Source organism: Saccostrea echinata, unplaced genomic scaffold (assembly GCF_033153115.1).
Source record: "Saccostrea echinata isolate AGI-Se365-2 ecotype Australia unplaced genomic scaffold, CSIRO_AGI_Sech_v1 ptg000051l, whole genome shotgun sequence".
Classification (NCBI taxonomy): domain Eukaryota; kingdom Metazoa; phylum Mollusca; class Bivalvia; order Ostreida; family Ostreidae; genus Saccostrea; species Saccostrea echinata.
In genome coordinates this window covers 2,252,368-2,279,424 of record NW_026889800.1, presented here as the reverse complement: position 1 = coordinate 2,279,424, position 27,057 = coordinate 2,252,368, and the positions used below count along the sequence as shown (strand labels likewise).

At 34.0% G+C, this 27,057-nt stretch overlaps 1 protein-coding gene across 1 annotated transcript; it reads left to right on the top strand.

Moving 5' to 3' along the window:
- The first annotated feature begins 1,238 nt into the window (after positions 1-1,238).
- Positions 1,239-17,386, top strand: LOC133203467 (uncharacterized protein K02A2.6-like). The gene is made up of 6 exons (XM_061339245.1): positions 1,239-5,175; positions 8,048-8,241; positions 13,441-13,680; positions 15,790-15,811; positions 16,196-16,402; positions 17,157-17,386. Exons 1-6 carry the CDS (start codon positions 1,239-1,241, stop codon positions 17,360-17,362), a joined length of 4,806 nt encoding a protein of 1,601 aa, XP_061195229.1. The 3' UTR covers positions 17,363-17,386.
- Positions 17,387-27,057: the final 9,671 nt, after the last annotated feature.

Below are 27,057 nucleotides of genomic sequence, written 5' to 3'. Positions count from 1 at the left end.
GTTCAATTTTTGATGACTACAACCTTAACTTACAAGCAGTCCATGCAGTAGATGGATTGACACTCTGTCCTGAAGAGGCACTAGCTCACACTAAAGATGAGATAAACCTGATGAACCCGTGGCTGAGGATTGGTCTAAATCATTCGGTTAATGTAATGAAGGTTCTGATTCACAACAGATATAACTGCTGTGGTAAGTCATTTCCTTAAAGCTGTATTACAAAAATTCAGAAAAAAAGCTAAAGTATATATATATATATATATATATATATATATATATATATATATATATATATATATATATATATATATATATATATATATAAGCACTAAAAACCAACAACACTGTATATCCTAAGTGTCGGATCTACTAAGTAGATACAAAGTCACGGATGGAAATTTATATAAAGCACTAAAAATGACCAACGACACGAACAATAATAATATTTATTATTGTTCGTGTCGTTGGTCATTTTTAGTGCTTTATATATATATATATATATATATATATATATATATATATATATATATATATATATATATATATATATATATATGTATATGTATGTATGTGTGTGTGTGTGTGTGTGTGGGTGTGGGTGTGGGTGTGGGTGTGTGAGGGTGTGTGTGTGTGTGTGTGTGTTTATATGTCCTAAACACCGACTTGTGAGGTCAGTAAAATACAACAAAAGAATCGTTGCATATACAATATGTTTTGCGACATATTATTTCCGCGAGATAGTAATATTGAATTTATAAGCAAGTTCAAGTTCAAATTCAATTTATTCACCCAAACCAAAATATTGGTATATGGGGTACAGTAATAACATATATACATTATATACAAAACTGGTCAGAGGTACATACAGGTATACAAAACAAAACCAAAAAAAAACATGACAGAAGATTGAGGAAATAAATAAATAATATTAGACGTGGAAATATATCAAGGAGGACAGACAGCATGTAGTGTATGTTAGTTCGTATTGAGTAATCCGGAAATAATACTTCTGTGCATGTTTAAGTAATCCGGAAATTACATTTCTGTGCATGTTTTGATTTTCTCCGTTAGTTAAATAAACGAGTTAAAAACAACACGTGTTTTTAATACAGCACTGTCTCAACGACATGTTTAATTCATAATACCAGATAGATCCTGAATCTATTTGCCATTACAACAAACGCAACAACTGGCGACGAGGAGTAAGTACGTGATTGACCTACTATCATTTGTTTACAATGCCACACATCGGTAAAATAGAACAATTTGACGACTCGGTTGAATCATGGGAGTCATACGAGGAGAGATTACAGGCATTTTTTCTCGCAAATGACATTGATAATAACCACAAAGTTCCTGCCTTGATAAGTTTAATTGGTCCAAAAACTTACACACTTTTGAAAAACTTAATTGCCCCAGCTAAGGCTACAGACAAAGGCATAAAGGACCTTTTGAAGGCACTACGTGAGCATTTGAGCCCCAAACCCTCGGTGATTGCCGAGCGGTTCCGATTTCATAAGCGCAATCAACGCCCAGATGAGTCGGTTTTGTCGTACATAGCAGAGCTCCGTAATCTGGCAACACATTGTCAATTTGAGGCAGCCCTGAGTGACACATTACGTGACAGACTAGTGGTTGGTTTACGCCAAGAAACCATACAAAAGAGGCTACTCTCAGAGAAAGACCTTGACCTGGAGAAAGCAATCAACCTTGCTGTTGCTATGGAAACGGCAGCTAGAGATGCAGCTGAAGTACAGGGGATAAAGAGTGAGACAGTTAACAAAATCAGCACACGTCCTAAACCACGTCAATTCAACAAGAAACCTACTGTGAGAAACACAAATGCTCAATCTCATGCACGACCAACAATACAGAAACCTTCATGCTATCGTTGTGATGGTGATCATCCAGCATCACAGTGTCGACACACTAACACTGTTTGTTCTTTCTGTCGGAAGGTGGGACACATTGAGCGAGCCTGCATGAAAAAGAAACGTGACAGGAACAAGGGACGTAACACTTCTCTATTCTATAATGAGGAGGAATTTCACTCTGAAGAACGCTACAAGGAGGGTGATGGAGAACCACTTCTACACATCACAAGCACTTTCCACATGAAATCACATCATGAACCACCAATAACTGTGGAACCAATTATTGAAGGCAAAGTCATCAAGATGGAAGTCGATACAGGAACAGCTGTTTCCGTGATTTCCAAGAGTGACTACAGTGCAAACTTTAGCAAGGTAAACCTTGAACCATCCAGTGAATTACTGCGTGCATATTCAGGAGACATGATTCAACCTGTGGGCAAGATGAAGGTGAATGTTAAACTCAACTCACAATCTGCTAACCTTGAATTACTTGTTGTTCCACATGATGGACCAGCTTTACTTGGAAGAGACTGGCTTGGAAAGCTACAGCTCAACTGGCAGGAGATAAAGACTTTACGTTCAAGTAATTCAACAAATCAGTCACCATTGAAGGATCTGCTTGACTCGCATAAGGAGTTGTTTTCACCTGGAGTCGGAACTCTTAAACACATTAAGGGGACAGTTACAGTTGATCCAGAAGCCAAACCTGTGTTTCTTAAAGCTAGGACCGTTCCTTATTCTCTGAGGACCAAGGTTGAGCAAGAACTTGATCAATTACAGGCAGATGGAATTATTGAGCCTGTTGCACATAGCAAATGGGCTACCCCCATAGTCCCAGCCATTAAGAAGAATGGTAACGTTAGACTGTGCGGCGATTACAAAGTAACTGTCAATCCTGTAATGTGCGTCGACAAATACCCTCTTCCCAAAATTGAGGACATTTTCGCAACCCTAGCTGGTGGAAAGAATTTCTCAAAATTGGACTTAACACAAGCATATCACCACATGGAACTAGATGAAGATTCACAGGATCTACTCGTCATAAACACCCATAAAGGCCTGTTTAAATACAAGCGACTTCCGTACGGAATTGCATCTGCTCCAGCACTATGGCAGCGTGCAATCGAGCAAGTATTACAGAATATACCATCAACACAAGTGATCATTGATGACATCATTGTTACTGGTCGCAATGACGAGGAGCACTTACACAACTTAAAACTGGTACTGGACCGTCTACAATCCTATGGGCTACATGTGAATCTTCAGAAGTGTGAATTTTTTCAGGCTAAAGTGAGCTATGTTGGACATGAAATTGATGCTCGTGGCCTACACAAGTCACCTGACAAAATTGAGGCTGTAAGAGATGCCCAACGCCCTGAGAATGTGTCACAGCTTAGATCATTTTTAGGTCTAGTGAACTATTATCACCGATTTATAGACAATCTGTCAAGTGTAGCAGGACCACTACATGAACTTCTCAACAAAGGAACCAAGTGGGAATGGAGTCCCAAGAGAGATAAAGCCTTCCAAGAAATCAAGGAGTTGATTTGCTCTGACAAGGTTTTGTGCCATTATGATGCCAAACTACCTTTGAAACTAGCTGCAGATGCTTCACCGTATGGGATCGGATCTGTACTTTCTCATGTGTTCCCAGATGGCTCCGAAAGACCTATAGCATTTGCGTCGCGCACATTAAACCAAGCAGAGAAGGCTTATTCACAAATTGACAAAGAGGCCCTTGCTCTCTATTGGGGTGTTAGAAAGTTCAATTCATACCTTTATGGACATAAATTTACACTTGTCACAGACCACAAACCTCTTCTTAGCATTTTCAATCCAAAGAAGTCCCTTCCTGTGATGACAGCAGCACGTCTTCAGCGCTATGCTGTATTCCTCTCAGGATACCAGTATGACATTGAGTTTCGTGGAACCAAATCTCATGGTAATGCTGACGCACTGTCGCGTGTACCACTACCCAGTATTAATCAACTACAGGATGAAAAGGATCCCATTGATTTGTTCTACAACAGACATTTCGAGGACTTACCTGTAACTTGTGTGCAAATTCGTAGGGAAACACAACGTGACCCAGTTCTGAGTCAAGTTTTGGACTATGTGGTCCGAGGACATTTTCCTCATGATTGTGATGAACAGTTAAAGCCGTACTACAATCGCAGAGAAGAACTCAATGTTTATCAAGGATGTGTTACATGGGGAAATCGTGTGATCATCCCAGACATTCTGCGTGAGAAAGTAATGACAGAGCTTCATTCTGGCCACATAGGTATTGTCAAAATGAAGGCAGTAGCCAGATCATATGTATGGTGGCCCAAAGTTGACGAAGCAATTGAGGAAGTCTGCAAGGCTTGTTCTGGTTGTAAACGTGTGCAGAATACGCCTTCTGCTGCACCTGTTCACCCATGGAATTTCCCGCCAAAGGCATGGCATCGCTTACACATAGATTTTGCCGGACCTTTTCACAATGCCATGTTTCTCATTGTTGTGGATGCGTACTCGAAATGGCCGGAAATCTTTGAGATGAGGAGTACCACAAGCAATGCAACAATTAACACCTTACGAACCTTATTCGCACGACAGGGAATACCTGCAGAAATAGTGTCCGATAATGGACCTCAATTTCGCTCAGAGGAATTTCGTCAATTTATGGAGTCGAATGCCATCCGACACATAACCTCTTCTCCATTCCACCCGCGGACGAATGGCCAAGCTGAGAGGTTCGTTCAGTCATTTAAAAAAGCAATCAAATCTGCCTCAGGAGAATCAGCTTGCATAAACAAGAAACTAAACTCATTTCTATGCAAATACAGAATCACACCACAAGGAACAACTAATGAATCACCGTCTATTCTAATGTATGGCCGTAATATACGTACCCGATTGGATATTATGAAACCGGATTTAACCAGTACAGTACTGCAAAAACAATATGGCTCAACGGCAAAACACTGTGGAAACGTGATTCGAGAATTTGCTGATGGGGACTCAGTAAACACGCGTGATTATCGCACTAACTCGGACAAATGGGCAAATGGACGAATCCATTCACGCACTGGACCTTTATCTTACAAAGTCGATGTCAATGGATCTCTTTGGAGGAGGCATATTGACCAAATAGTTCATACATCCAAAAACCAAGCCGCATATCCAACTCCAGTGGATATTCCGTTTGTGCCATCCGTGAAGGTTCCATGTCCTACCGACAAAACTCAGGAATGCGCGAAGGACGTAGAGACCAGTACACCAGTAACAGTGCCACGTCGAAATCCGCCAAGAACTCGTAATAAGCCGGACAGACTGAATTTGTGAGCTCATCCATAATCTGGAAATGATCATTTACTGAGATGAACCTTTCTCATGTTTCTGTAAAGTTCATTTTGTGTGAAGTAATTTTTAGTTGTATTTGATTGAACTGTTTGCTACATTAATCAATTTCATTTTTGTTTTCATGGTGATCCTTCTACTAGTCAGAGAGGAGTGTAGTGTATGTTAGTTCGTATTGAGTAATCCGGAAATAATACTTCTGTGCATGTTTAAGTAATCCGGAAATTACATTTCTGTGCATGTTTTGATTTTCTCCGTTAGTTAAATAAACGAGTTAAAAACAACACGTGTTTTTAATACAGCACTGTCTCAACGACATGTTTAATTCATAATACCAGATAGATCCTGAATCTATTTGCCATTACAACAAACGCAACACAGCATCATTAATTTTTAAGATAAGCTAAGGAAAACAGGATTTTCACGGATTCTGGTTATTATTCTACCTGATCTTTAATAGGGCTGGACGATTTCCAAATATGGAAGTCAGGCACTATAACCGTGAATTGCTATAAATACACAGAATAAACAAAGTGCTAATCTTTCTGACCAATCAGATAATGGCATTAAGACAAACCCAAGAGAAAATAACTAAAACACGTGGTTTTAAACTTTTTTTCTGAAAAGATTTTTTAGAACAGACTTTTTGTAAACTTAATGCACATTTACAGCATATAGATGTATGAAAATTCTACCATGAACAAACGCGATTTGAAAGCTTAGAATAGATTCTAATTGGGATTAAAAATCTATCACTACGAGGTAGTAATCCCAAAAGTTTAACTTATGTTTAAAAAATTGATATAAATAAGGCAGAGTTTTAGTTTTTAGAGCCTGACATGAAAATGTTTTCGTATGGAAATATAACAGTCTTATATATTTCCTGAGTATTTATTACAAAATCGTCCAGTTTCTGGTATGCGTGGTAAGTTATGGTGATAAAAAGCGTTCAACATTCCCTTTTCTCCACGTTTTACACCTTTCCTTATGTCCAATTAAAGTGTATATAACATGGTATTCGGCGCTCATGAAACCATTGATATTTTTAAACTACATGTAGTATACACGATGAATACTTGTATGCAGTAAGATGTCTACCCTGGAAACTAAAATCGGACGGATTAGCAAAATTACATTAATCAACACAGAGCATGTTCTGGTAAATTATAATTCATAATAGCTTGACGGTGTGATCAATGCCTCCGTAAACAATCTCATTGTTTCAGGCTTTAATGTTCTTTTTTCCGAGATGAAAATGTCAAGTTTTTTTTCACGGTAAATATGTTGGGAATACCTTACTCTTCCCAATTTTTCATCTTATTTCTGACAAGTCTAAAGATTGTTTGCTGAGAAAATCTTTTTGAAGAAAAAAAACAAAAGCACGTATTCTCTTCCTGTTCCTTTGAAATATGTTGTGGGGTGTGTAAAAATGCTGTTGTCTGATTGGGCAGAAAAATGATGTATATTTATAGCAAATTTCAGTTATCGTTCTTGACTTCCATATTTTGAAATCGTCCAGATCTGTTTAATGATACAATTATACGCGAAAATTAGAATTAACGAAATTTTAGATCAAAGTATCAAATAAACTATAAAACGGTCAGTAAATCTTTTTCGAACCTTTCTTACTGAGAAAAAAACAGAAGCGGGTGATTTGAAAGCGTTTAAAACGTGAACTCAAAAACGATCTCTGCTGACAAATGTGCGGTTGGCATGGTTTTCCAAGCGGTCTCGATATCAACCGTTAGCCTAAAACATTCAATTTTCATATACATGTATTATTTATTAATTAGACACAAAATGCCCCTGACTTGTTTCTATAGGGGGCATCTCAAAATGTCAAAATTTACAAAATTTTCTTTTTTTCTTTTAGGCAGCACCGCAAAATGTAACAGATATTTAAAAATTATACATAAAATATAACCAAACATAGCAGAAATTTTATCAATACTGTTTAAAATCTCAAGAGAAAAAATTTTTTATATAATTTTTTTTTTATAATTTTTTTCTTTTAATCACGTTTAATGACCATTTCTAAAAAAAAAAAAAAAAAAAAAAAAAAAAAAAAAAAAAAAAAAAAAAAATTTAGATTATCATAACGTTACAAACACCTACAACAGCGCCCACCAATCTTCCAGTTAAAAAATTGTTAGAAGAAAATCTGTAAAGATGTAATTTTTTTTAATCTCTGATTTCTTAAATATGTTAAATTTGATGAATTATATTAAAACCTTTTCTATAAATTGTAAATGAAATGTGAAGAAAAGGAACGCGATCATTCTCATTAAACAGTATGAATAAGGAGCAAAACAAACTCACACCTCTGAAAACATAGTGAGATCAGGTACCATGGAGGGGTTAGCATCCCCTACCGTGTTTTTTTTTTTTTTTTTTTTTTTTTTTTTTTTTTTTTTTTTTTGAAAACTTACAGTGCAATATATTGTCCGATGGAAACCCCAGTCGATACCTCCTTTTAATGCATATAACATTATTCAATATAACATAAAACGTATTGGTTGTCCTCAATGATACATGTAATTCGGGATAAATGTGAGATTAATTCAACGATGTAAAAAATGAGACATAAAGGAGCAGGGATTTTAATGAAGCAGTAGCAACTTTGTCACATTTAAAGTTAAAAAGATAAGAACGTTGAAGGGCATTTCTATCTATATCAACTTAAGCACAATTGCCATTCTGTACAATAGGGGTCGTGGTTTCAATTAAAAATAACACTACTAAATGATATTTCACAAAACAAGACATAATGATTAGGAATGTACCTATAATTGGTACAATTTATCTCATTTATAAATCTTGTTTCATAGGAGAACGATTAAAGGACGTCATGGTGAACGTCACTGGAAGTGGGCGAAATCATCCGTGTGGTTTTTACCCTGGACCCGCTGAAAATGGAGACCGCATATTGATTTGGTGTAAATCGGGCACCTGGGGAAATGACGTCACAATCTACATTTTACCAAATGGTCAGCTCAATTCCATTGCTGTGTGTGAGGTGGAGGTGTATGGTCGACCTTAAATTGCCAAATATATATGATGTTCCTTGTTGATATAAAGTAATGTTAAGAATAAAACATATGACAAAAGCATTGTCTATACACAAACTTTTAGAATACCTTATATAAAGTGAAGTGCACTAAATAAATGTGTTACTTACCTGTAATAGATTCTTTTATTAATGACTGATGCACAAGGATAAATGTATTAAGAAAACATATCAATTTGTAATAAGTACAGACTGAGTAATTCGAGAATTTTTCATTCATAAAGAGACTTCACCATGTACCGGCGAAGGACATCAAATGTAAAAGGTGAAGATAACGAACAGTGATCGATAGAAAAAAAAACCCGAAAGCAATACAAATCTGTGATGAGGGCATAAAATGCGGACCCCTGGAAATTCCAGAGGTGGGATCAAGTGCCTAGGAAGAGTAAGCATCCCTTGTTGACCGGTCACACTGTGAGCCCTCTGAATTGATCAAGGATACATCAGAAAATCAAATCTTATATAAACCCAAAGGTCTAGCATTTAGTATGAAACAAGTCATACATATTAGACCTTTACTCGGCACTCAGGGCCTTTGAGCTGCGAAGGTTCTTTATTGTGCCAACGCATTACGTGACACGGGACCTAGACTTTTTTCTCAAAAAAACCCCGTGACTTTGTGAATGGAGATACCGAACGGTGTTCAAAGTCCATTCAAACAATACAAAACAAGGACCTCTAAAACATCGGAGGTGGGATCAGGTGTCATGGAGGACTTACATGTAGCATCCCTTGCCGATGGGTTACACCCGCCGTGAGCTCCTTGTTATGATCGGGAAAACAGAAAAATCGACAAATTAATGGGTAGATAATGGCCTAGCAATTAGTGTGAAAAACGTCAGTCAGAATTTGACTTAAAGAGACACTGTGACGGACAAACGGGAAAATTGACAAAAGTAGAATTTTTGCAAGACTCATGCAAATTCTATTCAATTCTTGAAAGTATTAGGTTTCAGAAAATTACAGGTTTCAAAACCTAAAAAATCTACTTTTATGAAGAAAAATGTATGTAAAATTAATTTTAGTTTGCCCCAACACGAAAACATTTCTTCACTTCTTCCTGCTTCAGGTACGCATGCGCAGAAAAGTTGAAGAAGAAGTTACCAAGGTGACAATTCCCTAATAAATGTCGGATGACCGAGGATTTTAATATAATCTTCAAAAAAGATGATCAGAACTTATTCCTCACTTTTGATTGCTTGAAATCAGTGTTGTTTACCAGTTTCACGCTAAAAATAAAAGACACATGACATTGTTGACATTGACGATAACAACCACGCCATTATAAATACAACTTATCTTTTTCCGGCATTTACATTTTGCATTCTTTTCTTGCTTTTACCGTGCACTTGAGATCTCAAAACTTCGCCTTATTCACATTTCTCATAAATCTTTACCTTTATGATACAATTATCTTAAAGCAACACATGATATTGAATCACTATTATACTCTTCGGCCTTCGGCTTCGGGCAACAGTTTCCCAGGTCTTCCCCATTACCTCGGGACAACAGTTTGACTCTTTTCCGAGTTGTCATGAAATAAGTGTTTTATTACCTAACCTACTATATAATTTCTTAAAGTAATCGACAATCGACAAAAGTTTGTATTTTTTCTTAGTATTTTCATGCACTAATAAATTGATGTATACATATTGTTTAGTAAACAACATAATGATGACTTAAAGGTTTGAATATAACATGCTGAGTCGGAAGTTTAAGGCAAAGATCTATAGTGAGTGAAAAGAGCCTACATTTTTCCAAAAATTACCCTCAGAAAAGGTGTTCTTGGCCTTTTTTTTTTGCAAATGATCTTAAATTGAATAGATATATATATGGGTATCAGGATTACTCTTCAAATAATAGTTTTAAATTTATTGCCATGAAAGTGCTTCAATTTATAAATAATTCAATATTATAGCTGTTAAGTACGGGAAATTGATTATGACGTCATTATGGATCAGTTCAGCCATGCAACAGTTCATTCTGTGACCGGGTAAACAGTTTTGACTGTTTCATGGTGTGCAAAAACATTAAAATGAAACAGTATACACTTATTTCATGACTACGAGGGGAACAGTCAAACTGTTGTCCCGAGGTAATAGGGAAGACCTGGGAAACTGTTGCCCGAGGTCGAAGGCCGAGGGCAACAGTTTCCCAGGTCTTTCCCATTATCGATGTACTACAGTTTGACTGTTTCCCGAGTTTTCATAAAATAAGTGTTTTATTACCTAACCTACTATATAATTTCTTAAAGTAATGATATAGACACATCGACAAAAGTTTGCACTATTTCTTAGTGTTACATGTATCATGCCCTAATAAATATTGAAGTCTATATGTATTGTTTAGTAAAAAACATATGATGACTTAAAGGTTTGAATATAACCAGCTGAGTAGGGCGTTTTAAAAGGCAAAGAAAGGGGCCTACATTTTTCCAAAAATTACCCTCAGAAAAAGTGTTCTTGGCCTCTTCTTTCAAATGATATTAAATTGAATATATATTTATATGGGTATCAGGATTACTCTCAAATGATAGTTTCAAATTTATTGTTATGAAAATGCTTCAATTTATACATAATTCAATATTATAGCTGTAAAGTACAGGAAATTAAATATGACGTCATAATGAATTAGTTCAGCCATGCAACAGTTTTTTTCTGTGACCGGGTAAACAGTTTTGACTGTTTCATGATGTGCAAAAAACTTAAAATGAATCAAGAAACAGTCAAAATGCCTAATTATAATTTATATAGTAGGTTAGGTAATAATTCAAAATGCCTAATTACAATTTATATAGTATGTTAGGTAATAAGTAACTTTAATGATAATTGTATTTGCTGACAAGGTCATTGTACCTACCATAGAACTTGCAAAATGATGACTTTAAACGAGACTACTGATATTCTTGTTTCATCAACGTTTGTCAATAACTTACCGCATTTTCGAAATTGTTCGTTTGTAGAGCATGCTCTTGCGAATCAACTGAGAGATATAAACCCTATATACAGGTGATAAAGGTATATTCCTGAATAAGTAAGGGAGGCTGACGATTGCAAAGTTAAAATCATCATGTTTATCATAAAGCTTTATTGTTAGATTATCATTAATGTCTTTTTCTTGTAAAATATCCAAATATAAAATAGACTGTGTGGTATCCTTTATTTCGAACTCACTCGGATATATCGAGTCGACTTCCGAATGAAAATGAAACTATTATTAATTGATACTAAGTCGTCGATATATCGAAATGTCGAGTTGAAGGCCACAGCAAAGTTTTTTCTTTTTCTTTTTTAAAAAAAAAATTGAATAAATCCTAAGCCTGATTTGACTAAAAAAAAAAGAAGAAATCAATATTTCAGAAAATGCATGTAAATTAACTGAGCAGGTCCTTAATCTCTTTAAAGTGAGTTATAATGAGATGTGGAAATAACAAACAGAATTCAGGCTCAAAAGTCCAGTCAAAAAATACAAATCAGGAGCAGAGCAAACATGGACCTCTAAAACAGCGGAGGTGGAATCAGGTGCCATGGAGGAGTATTCAAACAATATAAAAATCAGGAGCGGAACAAACACCGACCTCTAAAACATCAGAGGTTGAATCAGGTGCTATGGAGGTACTATGTGCCGTTTGCTCCTTGTCATGATCGGAAAACTTCGTCAATATATCTGAATGTCGAATTAAAGCGTTTTTCTCTTCTCATGTAGAAGTTTTTGAATAAATTCTGCTTCATGGGAATATAAAAACAGGTCAGCTAACAAAGGAGCACAATTAATGCCCATTGGATTTCCAACAGTTTGCTCGTAAACTTGGTCTCCGAAGACTACAAAAATATTGTCGATGAGGAATTCTCGCATCCTTTTAATATCAACCAGAGTATTTGTGTGTACAGCCAGAGTGGTTTTTAACGAAGTAATTTTACTGATGACCAATTACAAGATGTAAAAATTTATAAGAAGTCTCTTGATGTGGCCTTCCATTTAGATACATGGAAGACGTTTTATCAATTAACATTATCAATTTTCAATCGTACGCTGATTTGAAATATCCCTTTGAACTCGAAATAAAATACACCCAAGGGTCTGAAACATCTGTTCATATTTGGATATTTTACTAGAAAAAGACATTAATAGTAACCTTATATAAACTTTATGATAAAGATGATGACTTCAACTTTTCTATCGTCAACTTCCTTATTTATATAGCAATATACCTTTATTACGTGTATATATAGGTTGCGTTTGAAGTTGATTCGATATGCAAGAGTTTGCCCTACGTTACGAAATATATTTTTCTAAAAAAAGGCAAGCAATTGACAATAAGTTGAGGAAACAAGAAAAACAAAAGTCTCGATTAAAGTCAGAATTTCGCAAATTCTATGGTCGATACAATGACCTAGTCAGCAAATACAATTGATCGTTAAGTTGAATGTTGACTTAAGTTTTTCATACAAATTTTAAGGCTATTATTTTCACACGACGGATATATCATGACAGGGAGTATTCGGCAACTTTGACCAGTCGACAGGGGATGCTTACTTCTCCGTGGAACCTGATCTCACATCTATCCTCATTTTTAGAGTCTGTATCTGCTCTTCTCCTTGTTATAGTTTTAATGGACGTTTGAGCTTGATTTCTGTTCGTTTGAGCTTGATTTCTGTTCGTTATCTTCATAAATCATGAAAAATGTGAGGATAACAAAGAATGATCGATCTCAAAAAATTTACAAACAAAACAAATCTGTAAACAGGGAAATTCTTTTGAAAAACATTGAATGAAATTTTCATAAGGTTTTAATTTGAACAGAAGACCAAATTATTTTATAAATTGAAATTTTGTCCTCAAATAAGTAATTTGAAAAAAAAAAGGCATTTAAAACCCTTTATTTCTCAGCATTGTTGATCTCTCCTTCAGTCCCAGCGACGTGTGCTGTTAGATCGATTTTAGTTAATATCTGGATAATTAACAGTGCGATTAATGTACTAGCTTTTTGTATTCGCACTACTGTCAGAATAGAGTTTATAATATGATTTTAATTAGTTCAATCTGTTTGATAAAGAAGAAAATATGATGAAAAATCTAGTAAATTTTTTCTTTCTTATTTCTGTATTTTCGGGAGTTCTTTGTCAGCAGCCTCGTTACCATGGTGTATTTCAGTTGAAATATTTTGGGAAGCTTCCAAGCACAGACTACCAAACTATTTTCACGGCAGAGGGACCAACGTTTGGAAAGACATTTAATAACTGTTCCAAGTTTTGTGCTAATGATCAACGTTGTATAGGAATAGAAATATGTCAGATCAGACAGGATTTGTTTGAGTGTCGAGTTTGCTGTGAGTGGACGAAAGTAGGAACAAACAACATTGATGAACATCCTGGATGTAAATACCTAGAGATGGTAAATATTTCTTTAAAACTATTAACATGGTATACAATTTCACGATTCTTACCCAGAAGTTTGTTTCATTTTCAAAAACAGTCTGTCATAAAAACAGTGGAAGATAAACAAACCACTCTGAGAAAAAAAAAAAAAAACTTTTCTGTTGTTACTTTTATTTTTTAGCTTAAGGTTGTCCGTTCCTCAACCAGGAGCAATACCTCTTAAATTTTTCATTTAATTGAATAGGTCTCAAAATGAAACTTTAAATGGAATTTTTTTTTAGCAGCAATTTTTCTTTGTATGCATCTTAATATTAATTAAGATTCTTTGAAGTCTAAAAATCGGTCTTGTTAAAAGTATAGACATTCGCACTCTATTACATTACAAACAAGCAAATTCAGAGAATTTGTGTCCCTCGCTTAAGGTAAAAAAAAAAGAGGATGGAAGACTAAAAAGAAATGCAGATGACGAAAAAAAGATCGACCATGACATTTCAGCTTTGGACCTCAAAGTCAATAAAGTCAATATATCTTAAGTTTAAGATTTTTTTTAACTTTGTTTTATTGCAAAGCTTACACAGAACTAAAGTTATTTTATCTGAAAGTATGCATTTCTAATTGAATTTCTTACTTTGGACTTCGACGTTTTTACCCCAAACTCAATCAGGGATCTATTTTAAGTCGTATTGACTAATGACATAAATTTCACCGCAACATCTCAAAAAGAATTAGAGTTATCATTAAGAAACATTTTATGCAAGAAATGAATTTCTGGCCTTGACCTTTTGACCTCAAAATCAAATGAGGTCTTCTGTAAGTCATAGGAAGTTAAGAAATTTCGTTTAAAAAGCTCAAAGAAAACTAAGATTATAATGTTGTACCCATTTTTGCAATATTTGAATTCATGACCTTGACCTATGACGTTTTAACATCAAAATATATAAGGTTGTCCTCTAGTCACAGGGATAAAGGATATAAAATTTCGTTGAAAAGGTTAAAAAAACTAAATGTATCATCTGGACACGATTTGTTTACAATGTATAGATTTCTGACTTCAACCTTTGTACTTTTGACGTCAAAATCAATAGGTCTTCTTTAAGTTACTTGGAGTTAAATTAAATTTTATTGAAAAAACTCAAGGGCTCTCTGAGATATCGTCTGGGAACGAAAGTGTTCCACAGACAGAATGACAGGCGAACGGACAGTCGGACGGACGGAGAGGCCCCTAAATAATAACCCCCACTTTCAGTGGGGGACAATAAAATTACATTTGTTATAAAACGAATTTCCCTTATTTTGGAAATTGCCTGTAATATTTTGCTTTAATATCACCAGCTTTTTACACTATGTACTGTATTTCATATAATAACTTATTCTGAAATGTACTTGATAAATTTTCAATTAGAAAATGCATAGCTTGTGCTTTTATTCACTATTCCAGAAAATATATTTATATGTAATATGATGAGCTATGAGTATGAAGAAATATGGTTAAATCACATTAGTTTGTGCATTCAATTAAGGAATAATTGTCTAATTTTTTGGTTTCATGATGTGATCAATCGATTGGCTTGCGTGATAATTTGCATAAACGCCGAAGGCGTTTATGCATAAAATTATCACGCAAGCCAATCGATTGATCATCGTCATGAAACCAAAAAATCTGACAGTTATTCCTTATATTTACATGCTCTTGATTCTGCAAAGTCACGTGCTACAAGCCCCGCTTCTGTCTCTATTTGTCCCGCCCCGCACGTGATTTTTTTTTTCATCAGGCCTTTCGATGAACCAGTAGATTTATGTAGAAATAAAGTATTTTTACTATTTGAAATTTTATCTCGGACAAAGACATTGGAAAAGTAAATATTGCCATTTTTGTGAATATTTTAAATTACTTTTAACTGCAGACTTTCAGAATCAGAGTATCGGACTACCTTAAGACGTAATATAGATGGTAGATAAATATGAATTACATGTAAGCAGCTGATTTTTCCAAGAAAACAAAGGAACCTATGAAATTTATATAAAATGATTTAAATACATTACTAAAGTTCGGGATTCATGCATTAACAATGTACAATAGGTCATATTTGCATTAAAATTTACACAATATATATTTTTTTCCTAGGAAATAAATAACAGAATCAACTGTAAGTAGAATATATAGTTTATTAGGTTCTTTTAAAGTATTATGGCATTTCCAATGTCCTTTCTTGGCTGTTGAGATAATATTTTTTTTTCAAAGAAAGAAATTCTCTTTCTGATGCAGTCTTTTAAAGTTTTTTTAAAATTATTTTTTAAGAAAAGTGTATAGTTTAATTTTCTGGGAATAGTTATTTTAATAAATTAATTTATCTATTTCTCTATTTTGCATCAGAGGAACTCAATTTTTTGACTGAAAAACTGTCATAAGTGCCTTTTTTCTTTTGTATTTTGCAAAAAATAGGAGCCAAAGATGCTCTGTGGATTTTACAATCATTATGACAAAACGCAATGATGGTTTGTTTGATTATTATCCGTTTTATTTTAAATAGTTGCCGTGAATGCAACTTTGAGCACGGTTTTTGATAGCAACCACATGGCATCAAATGCCGTAGATGGTATGTCAACTTGTCAAATAGGATCAATACCAGCACGGATAGCACACAGTAAATCAGAGAGAAATCCATGGCTGAAGATCGGTCTGAGGAATTCCGTCAATGTTAAGAAGGTGTTGATTTACAACAGGCAGGATTGCTGTGGTGAGGAGTCATTAACGGCTGTAATTAAGATTAAAACAACCGAGTCAACATATGTCCTATACACAACCTGTATAAGTAAAGAACCGAGTCAACATATGTCCTATACACATCATTTTATTTCTTTACTACTTTATGGCTTCTTTCTCATGCTTTAAAGGTTAAATAATACATTAAAGGTTAAATTATACTTCCAAGTTAGGCCTCAATCGTTTTGTTAATAATTTAATTTTAAGGTAGTACATTGATTTATTGAAGAAGTCACGACGCAGTCTGGTCGCCCAGACTGACGCAGTGGTTAGAGCGTTTGCTCTAGAGTCGCGGAGTAAGGAGTTCATCCTTACGTCGCGGGTTCGAATCCCACTGCGGGACGTGGAGACCAGTCCTTCGGGTGAGACCGTATAAACCTAGTTCCCGTGTCTCAGTAGGTGCTAGCACGAAAAAGGTCCCTTACTGCTCAATGGCCGTAAGTGCCGAGTATAGGTCAGAATTTGCAGTCCTCCACCAGCCAAGTGGTGACGTCTCCTTGTGAGTGAAAAATTCTCGAGAGAGACGTTAAACAACAAACAAACAACGCAGTCTGTAGCTGGATAGGACCATATATTGATATCACTTGGAACAAAAGCTGTCATTTCTTGACTTGTGAATAAATATACAATTTAAAAATAATAATAATAATATTGTTCGATGTAAAATATTAATATAATTATGTTTTCAATCCATACAAATTAAGGTATTTCCAAATCTCATTTTACAGGGGAACGTCTTCAGAATGTCGTGGTAAACGTCACTGAAAGTGGGCAAAATCACCCGTGTGGTTTTTACCCTGGACCTGCTGAAACTGGAGACCGCATATTGTTTCTGTGTGAATCGGGTACCAGAGGAAATGACGTTACTATTTCCATTTTGTCAAATGAACAGCCCGCAATTCTTGCTTTGTGTGAGGTTGAAGTGTATGATTGACCTTTGATAAGTGAAATACCATAAAATCGCAGTGTTTAATGCCTGTAATTGATCCCTGTGTGAGTGTGAATTAAAATGAAATCAAGTCAGTTGTACGGTAGAAAACTAATTAAAATTGATAAAAATTACAGATTCATGCTGACTGACGTTTTTCATACTAATTGTTAGGCAATTACTTACACACTGAATTGTCGACGGATTTTTCCGTTATAAGCCAATCATGACAATGAGCACACCGCGGGTGACCGATCGGCAGGGGATGCTCACTCCTCCACGGCACCTGATCAAACCTCTGATTTTTAGAGGTCCGTGTTTGCTCTGCTCCAAAATTTGTATTATTTAATGGACTTTTGAGCTTGAATACTGCTGGTTGTCTCCATACATTTCATTCAAAATATTTACATGAGTTCGAGCACAATGATTATGAATGTCGAAAATAAATATTGTTTTGATTATTAAGTTCTAAGGTTAATCTGCTAAACAGCTCTTTGATACTAGTATTTAATCTTTACTATGAATATTTTATGACAAAAATTATCTGAGTCCTTAACATCTTTAAAGCGAAGTGTTGAAGCCGTAATTTTGTCCAGTGCCTTGAATTAATCTGTCACCGATATATAGTTTCCTTTGATCAGCATAAAGCTCAGGATATTCTCTTTAGTCTTTGAAATACATTATATGTACGTATGAAAAAACTATTCATCGATAACACTTCTAAAATGAAGATAAAATCGAAATTTCTATCATATCATAGTCACTTAAAATTTTGATTTAGACAAACCATTGAGATTACTCTTTATAATTGAAGATGAAATAGAATGCTAAATTCTTCTTCATTGGCTTTGCGTGAAGTGCAATGGAAGTACTACTATTTAAGGTTGATATTTGACGGTTAATCTTTCTCCATTTTGGGAAGTTGACTTTTCATTTTTTTATAATTAAGAAAGTAATGCATTTGTTTAATCTCTCTCTCTCTCTCTCTCTCTCTCTCTCTCTCTCTCTTTGATCATCTGTAATATTTTTAGTCCCCTACCGGTGAAACCGTGGGGGACTATATAGGTTTCCTCTGAGTCTGTCCGTCCGTCTAGCTGTCTGTCTGTCCGTCTGTCCCTCTGTCTGTCTGTCTGTCAGTCTGCCCCACTTGGTTTTCCGCACTTTTTTCTTAACGCTTGCAGATAAAAGATTTGAACTGATTTTTGGTATACGAGTGTATCTTGATGAGTTACAGATCAAGTTTGCATTTCGTTCCGCTTCAATGATTTTAACGGAATTACGACCTTTTCTATTTTTCAGGGTTTTCCGCAATTTTTTCCTAAACGCTTTAAGATATTGAGTTGATTTTTGGCATGTGATGAGTTATAGATCAAGTTCGTATTTCGTTCCGCTTCTTGATTTTTGGCGGAATTGTGACATTTTCCATTTTTAACGGGAACCAGATTACACTTGCCAGTAGGGGACTAGTATTGCTAATGCAATATTCTCAGAATGCTTGTTGATTAAAAAATTAACTTCTGTATCCTCATGAATATTTAGGGCCCCGCAAGGATTTGCGGGTGCCCTATAGTCTGTCTGTCTGTCTGTTCGTCTGTCTGTCTGTCTGTTTGTCTGTCTGTCCGTCTGTCATTCTTCCGTCCACAAATTTTCTGTTTTTTTCTAATAACTTTTTTTGTAGTTGACCAATTACGTTCAAATTTGGTATGTTGGTTGAAGAGGCAGTAAGACATATTTTGATGCTAAGTTTGTTTCTCTGTGTCATCCAGTTTGGAGCTGGGGTGGTGGGGTAGATTCCTTGACTTTACATTAGAATGAATGCCAGGGCAAAGAGAGATAACTGCTGAGAATGTTCCAATTGTAACTATGAAAGCTGCAACTAGTCCCATGGGATTAATTAACTTTCCTCTTGAAGAGAATCCAAAGCATTATCTGTTTCTGTCAAACTGAGATTAATTAACACCTCTGTCTGCAAATGAAGTTTGTTTTGAAGTTAAGGTCAATTCTGAATGATGTTTACATTCTATGAAATGTGGATTTAAATAATGTTCATACAATGACATATACAATGAGTTATGATTTTATTGAATTCTAAAAACAAGATATACATAAAGATATGTTTTTTTTTATTTATTTATTTATTTTTTTGTTTTTATTTATTCATTTTATTTATTTATTCATTTTTTTTTTGGCTGCCGTATGTAAATTCAAGAATACTATTAATTTTAACGGGTAGTCCAATAATAAACTCATTCTATCATTACTGAAAGAGTTCTTATTGTAAACTTGGAAGAAAAGGATAAGAGAGCAGTACAATTAATCCCTTGGGATTAATTATCTTGTCTTGGGCAGAAAATTTTCCAGGCTTATCTTTATTTGTCACTTTAAGATAAATGAACCTTTGTCTGTAACTGATGTTTGTTTTGAAGTTAAGGTCAAGACTTGGTGATATTTGAAAACACATGCTTTATTCTTGTTTGAATATACATTTAATTGAGTCATTATAGATATTATTATGTTTTTTACTACCTCATGTAAATACAGGGATACTCTTTACAGGTTGTTGGATATTTAGAAATTATATTGAAATTTTATAAATAAAGTTGTTATTGCATATTCTTCATATATTTTAAAATTTTTCTAATCAATTAAAATTCTCATTCTGTAAGCTGCACTCTTATATTTCTACCCCTCGGTGGGGCCCTTGCTGACTGGTCAGTTTTCTAGTTTTTTCAGTTTTTATTTCCTTTAGTAATCCTTAATCCAACATGATATTTCCTCTATCTATATCTATATCAAAAATATGAATTATTGTATTTTTTTTTCTGTTACTTCTGTGAGTAAATTTTTCAATAGATGACATTTACTTGCAAGATATTTTTATCTGAAAAAGCATCAAAATTATTCATTTTATTAACTTGAACAGCATATAACTTATTCACATGTAAAATCATATCTCTATAGTGTCTAAATAAATTTCATCACCAGGTAGGGAAATATCAAACCTATTTTTTTAAGTCATAAATTGTCATTGGTCACCTGCAAAATAAAAAAAACCCCAAAACATTCTGATTCTTCAGAAAAGCTCTCCGAGGTTGATATTAAAAGATGCTTGAGAATATCAATGCAATCTTTGGAGACCAGGGTTGTGTTTAAAATTGTAGCAAGCTAGCCTAGCCGCTAGGTCGGGGATATCTAGCTCTTTTGAACGGAGAGCTCACCTATAGCCGCCAGATTTTAGATTTTGGACATAATTATCATAGTAATAACTAATATTTGGGACAGAGTGAGTTGAATTCAAACAAAAATGTGTATGTTTTAAACAATTAATTCTACTAGATGGAGAAAACAACCCCGCTCCTTCTTCGTTTCCCATGTGATCCGAGGCGGTAACTAAGGAACCATTTTGGATTTGGTACCTATAGCATAAAATATTTGTGCTAGATACCCCTGCCTAGAAGTTAGGCTAACATATCGTTTACGATCGAAGCTCTACTTAGAGTCTAAGCTCCTGAACGCACCATGTCTCCCAAATATGTTGGAATTCCCAAGGGGTTCTAATTTGGCCCCGTTATTAGCAGACCTGTTTTGTATTCTTGTTCTTATTCGAAGATTCTACATAAAAAAGAAGAAGTTTCTTGATGTGTCCATTAATTTGACATTTAGATATATCGACGACGTTTTATCAATTAACAATATCTATTTTCATTCATACGTTAATTCGAAATATCCCATTGACCTTGAAATAAAAGACACCACAAAGTCTGACACATCTGTTTTATATTTGGATGCTTTACTAGGAAAAGATATTAATGGCAAATTAACAAATAAACTTTATGATAAAAGTGATGATTTTAATTTTTTTACTTCCCTTATTTATGTAGAAATATACCATTATCACCTGCATATTTGGTTAACCCTTCCAAGTTGATTCGATATATACGCAAGAGAATGAAATTATTCTATGTACGATCAATTTTTAAATCGAGAAGTGCTACCAACAAATAAGTTGAGGATACAAAGACATCAACAATCTCGTTTAAATTCAACATTTTACAAAATTTATGGTGGAGTCGCTCAAGTGAATTTTTCCTCTTAAGGTCAAGATCTAGTAAATGAAAGGAACCTACAGATTTCTCAAATTTGAGAAATAAATTCCTTTAATGATAGTTTATAACTATAGCTTGGTCAAATAAGGTGTATCGGGGCATAATCTGTAGATAAACGAGACGAAAAATCATATTTTAAACTGTTATTTTCAATAAAAAATTAAGAAAACCAGTCACGAATATGGGAGTTTTTTCCATATCAGACAAATGGAAGGTATCCAGACTGCCTACAGTCTCTCAGAAAATGGTAATTTGTGTGTTCTTAGCCTCTCCTTTAAAATAAAATCAAATTGAATATAGGTATCGGGATTAATTTTCACATGATTTCAAACTGAATTCCATGAAAGTAATTTATTTTCTACATAATTCTATTAGCGCCATAAAGTACGGGAAAAATAAAGTTAAAATTGATTATGACGTCACAATGGATCTAGCACCAAAAAGACAGTCTAAAGTCATTTACTAGATCTTGACCTTAAACAGCATTTATAGGTGCGATGTAGATATATACAGAAGTGGAAAAGCTTTTCAATGAATGAACGATTTCTTTCCCGTTCAGGACGGATTCAAAATCAAAATTAAAGTGATAACACGCTCAGACCCTCAGAAAAAAAAAAAAACAGCAACTTTTTTTCAATGGAATTAAAACTAAATTAATTTAAATGGCACACAAACAGATTATATTAACAGTAATGTTAGTGTTCGCCAAGGTGAAAATATACCGCCTTTTTTTTAAATTTTATTTATATATAAATGACCTGGAAGAGTTTCTCTTAGTCAAAAATATTTTCGGATTGGAAAGCATAACTGATGCTATTGAAGAATTATATGTGTATCTTAAAGCTTTATATTTTGTTTTATGCAGATAATAATGTTATAATAATGTGCCACAGCCCTACAGGGGGCATTTGTATTGTTCACAGTGGACAATACAACGTTAGTAAGAGAAAAATTTTAATATATCAAAAGGGCCTAGATGTCAAAAAAAAAAAAAAAAAAAAAAAAAAAAAAAAAATATATATATATATATATATATATATATATATATATATATATATATATATATATATATATATATATATATATATATATATATATATATATATATATATATATATAAGAAAATATAAAAAAGAGATGGAATACACGATCAGTATGTACTGGTCCCAGCTGACAAAGTTGATAACAACATAGTCTTTGTTTGTAAGACTCATTATTTGAATTGTATTTTAGGGGAACTTGGATTTAATTCTGCACGTGAAAATCCAACTTACACCCATAGCTCCCTTTCTAAGGAGGATATTTTTCAAAATCATATGCCCGTTTTAGATATTTTTAATATTCCCAACCATCAAAATGAATTTGAATTACCATACCTTTACTGGATTCCTAAACTTCATAAAAATCCTTACGAACAAAGATACATAGCGGGTTCCGGTAAATGTTCTAACAAGCCTCTTTCTTTACTCCTCACTAAAATATTAATTGTAATGAAGGAGAAACTTCAGGAGTACTGTACAGTATATTCGAGAAGTGGTGTAAAGCAGATGTGGATACTTAAAAACTCCAAAGAACTTTTAGAAAATTTGAAATCATAAAATTTTACTAAAATCAATAACATCAAAACGTACCACTTTTCAACATTTTATACAACTATTCCCCACGATAAATTGAAGTCCAGGCTTTTTGACATCATAGACAGCTGCTTTTTCAATAAAAATGGAACTCGTAAATATACCTTGTCATTGGTCATTTGCAAAATTATTTTGATAAAAAGCATTCTGATTGAACACACAAGTACTCTGAAGTTGATACTAAAAAGATGCATGAGTTCCTGGTCGACAATATCTATGTAGTTTTTGGAGATCAGGTCTTCCAACAATCTGTTGGAATTCCCATGGGTACCAATTGCGCCCCCATATTAGCAGACCTAATTTTGTATTCATATGAAGCAGAATTTATTCAAAAACTTCTACATGAGAAGAACACTTGCTGTGGCCTTTAACTCGACATTTCGTTATATCGACGACGTATTATCAATTAACAATAGTTACTTTCATTCACATGTCGACTCGATATATCCCAGTGAGCTTGAAATAAAAAATACCACAGATTCTGACACATCTGTTTCATATTTAGATATTTTACTAGGAAAAAAAAAACGTTAATGGTAACCTAAAAATAAAGCTTTATGATAAACGTGATGACTTCAACTTTTAAATTGTCAACTTCCCTTACTTATGTAGCAATGTACCCATATCACCTGCATATGGGGTTTATGTCTCTCAGTTGATTCGATACGCAAGAGCATGCTCTACGTATGAACAATTTCTAAAACGAGGCAAACTATTGACAAACAAGTCGATGAAACAAGGATATCTACAATCTCGTTTGAAGTCATCATTTCGCAAGTTTTACGGTCGATCCAATGACCTTGTCAGCACATGCAACCTATCATTAAGTCAAATGCTGACTGACGTTTTTTCATACTAATTGTTAATCCATTATTTATACACTGAACTGTGTATGGATTTTTCCGGAGTTTTTTTTCCGATCATGACAAGGAGGACACGGTGGGTGTGACCGGTCGGCAGGGGATGCTCACTCTTCCGTGGCACCTGATCCCACCTCTAAATTTTGAGGTCCGTATTGCTCTGCCTCAAATTTGTATCGTTTCATTGGACTTTCGAGATTGAATGATGTTCGTTATCTTCATATTTCATTCTATCATAATAATAATGCAATAAAAAATAAGAAATAATTTAAGTATCTAGGGATATTTGTACACATATTTTCACACTCAGGCTCATTTTGTAAGGCCAAAAAACATTTAATATGTGACAAGCACAAAAAACAACGTATGGTATATCACAAGGAAGATAAGACAGTCATATATGGCGTATTTTTGAAAAGTTCAGACTAACTAAAATTAAAAAAGATTTTCTATTTGTTTTATTACTTTATATAAAGATAGGACTTCCCTGTAAATTACACAGTTTAAATCGATCACGTTTCATAGACATTAGAAATTTAAAACAAGAACCGATTTATTTACAGACTCCACATTTAATATCAGACACAGTTTAAGGACAATTTAACTATAGAAACTTGTGGTTATTCAAGTTCAAAATTGGTGAAAATTTTAATTTGAACGTAAATTACAAATATCACATTGATCTACACTTAATCTCGTATTTTTATTTTTTAGCTCAGATACGCCTTATATAGCTTTAACCTACTAGCTGAATGTCAGTTAGATCTTTTTGATAAAGTCGTTGTACCGATTTTGACCTATGGCTGTGAAATTAGGAGGTGTGAAAACCTTGACGTCATTGAAAGTATAATTTAAAAATTTTAAAACATATTTTACATTTCAAGAGTGGTACGCCTTCTTCTTATATGATGTATGGGGAGGCTGGGTGATTCCCATTGTACATAAATGTATTAATAAGAAAGATATCTTTCTGGTTAAAATTACTTGCCTTGAATTCTTCAGAAATAAAAATAGCTGAGCATCGAATATTACTAAATATTTATGTTCTCAATATGTCCAAGGGGCTAAAAAAATCCATGGGTAGATTTTATTAACAAAATTATAACCTCTTCTTAACTTTTCCAACATTTGGTATAAACAAAGTTCTAGTGCCAGGAATTGTATCCTTGCTGCTGTGGAGCAAAATAAGTGATAAAATGACTCAACAAAAGGTCAAATTTACAAAATCTTTAAGAGTAATTTTGGACGTGTAAAAATATTTTGAGGATTTTACCAAGTTAAAGTCAAAAAATACTGATAAAATTTAGAACTTTCCAATTGAGACTGGTACATGGTCAATATTTCACTGGATGAAAAACTGTGTATGGTATTTAACTGAAGTCATATAGAATACGAATTCCATTTCATTTAAGAATATGAAACTTTGGGTAGTATTAGGAAGATTTTGTAAAATGCCAAATACACTTAAGTTTACTGAAATTATGTCAACCACAAAGGAGATGGGTGAGCAAGGCGCGCAGTATGCCTCTAGCTTCAGATATATAAAAATCATAATCAATTTGTGAATTTTTTTAGTATTTAGAGTAAAGTTCTCATTATTGAAATTAATAAAATTATGATTAAAAAAAACTTTTCCGAGGAAAATTTTCTCGGAAAAAATTATTCTGATATTAAAGAAAAAATAATGCAATATTCCTGGGCTTCGAACCCTAGCAATATAAATCCTCAGTATCATTTTCTTTTAAGACTAACACGCTAACCACTAGGCTACACAGCTCTTGCAGAATCATGGCATTTAAATCATATTGTGATATGACCCTTTACTAAATGGACTTCAAGTATTTCTCGGAAAGATGCGAATGTTGTGTCATAAAAGTGTATTTTTCAGGTAAAGTGGGTCTTTGCTCCATGTTTTTGTTGACCAAAAAGTGTATATTTTTTGGCCAACTTTGAAGATAAACTTTGAAAAATATGGAGCGAAGACCCACTCATATCGAAAAATTGTGTTTTAGTATAAGAAAATGATCCTTTTTGCCCTCTCTAGTGTGTGTATGCTATTTCATAGGCAAATAATTTCAATCTCAATGAGATTATGGCAAATTGTGGAAATTTTAAATGAAGTATACTTTAATGTTAGATGCATTATAGGCATTGCACTCGCCTTGTTCGCCCATCTTCTTTTAAATCTTTAAAAAAATCGCTGTATATTCATATCTAAAATAAACGATGTCTGTCCTCCATAACTCATGTCCTCATTCCTTTGCTTTCTGTTTTCACTGTGTGTTTGTTGCTGTATTTTGTACACATATGCATGTCACTTACTGATGTTATTGTATATGTTTAATTTCCCTTTCACAGTTGAACTTTGAAGTCTAACTCTACAGTATATACTGTAACTCATGTACCACTGATTGTTGGCGAGTATAATAAATGAACTTGAACTTTGAATTTTCCCAAAAAGATTCTCCCTCTGCTGAAAGCAGGGTTTGGTAGTCTGTGTCAAACAGCTTCCCAGAAAATTTCAATTGAAATTCCTTGTGGTAATAAGGTTGCTGACAGACCCATCTCGAAAAACACAAAAATGAGGTTTGAAAAGTTTACAAGTGTGTTTAAAATCGCCATGTTTCTCTTATGGCCCTCAGAATAAATGGAGAATTACAAATCTGTTTTTATTAGACAGATCAATGACAACAGCTATCAAATCAGAAACCAGTCCAGGCCATCAAAGGTGGAATTTTGTAGCGAGTCATTTCTTATTTACTTTGAAAAATTATTATCAATAATGATAGAGCTACTCGTTGACAAAAGCTAGAAAAATAGAGCAATTTGATTAGTAATTTATAATTCTTATTTATATCAATAGGAATAATCAGTATTTGATTTAAGCTATTAATGATTATTAAGATGAGTAATTTATACAGAATACACTCAGAAGGGTCCTAAAATACCCTGAAAAAATAGTCTTTGATATCATTATACCATAGTTATACAAACTTAAAGATCTCCTATTTCCTGTGACTGGAGTTGATTTCTGGACTAATCATGTGTTTCCTACACTTGTAACTCTACATCCTTTTTCTAAGGAAGAGTAAAAATCAATA

Excerpts from the sequence above, each read along its gene's own strand:
- LOC133203467 (XM_061339245.1), top strand. The coding sequence starts at position 1,239 with ATGCCACACATCGGTAAAATAGAACAATTTGACGACTCGGTTGAATCA. Across the intron at positions 5,176-8,047 it reads TCGAAATCCGCCAAGAACTC|GAGAACGATTAAAGGACGTC; the intron begins GTAATAAGCCGG and ends CTTGTTTCATAG. Across the intron at positions 16,403-17,156 it reads CAACAGGCAGGATTGCTGTG|GGGAACGTCTTCAGAATGTC; the intron begins GTGAGGAGTCAT and ends CTCATTTTACAG.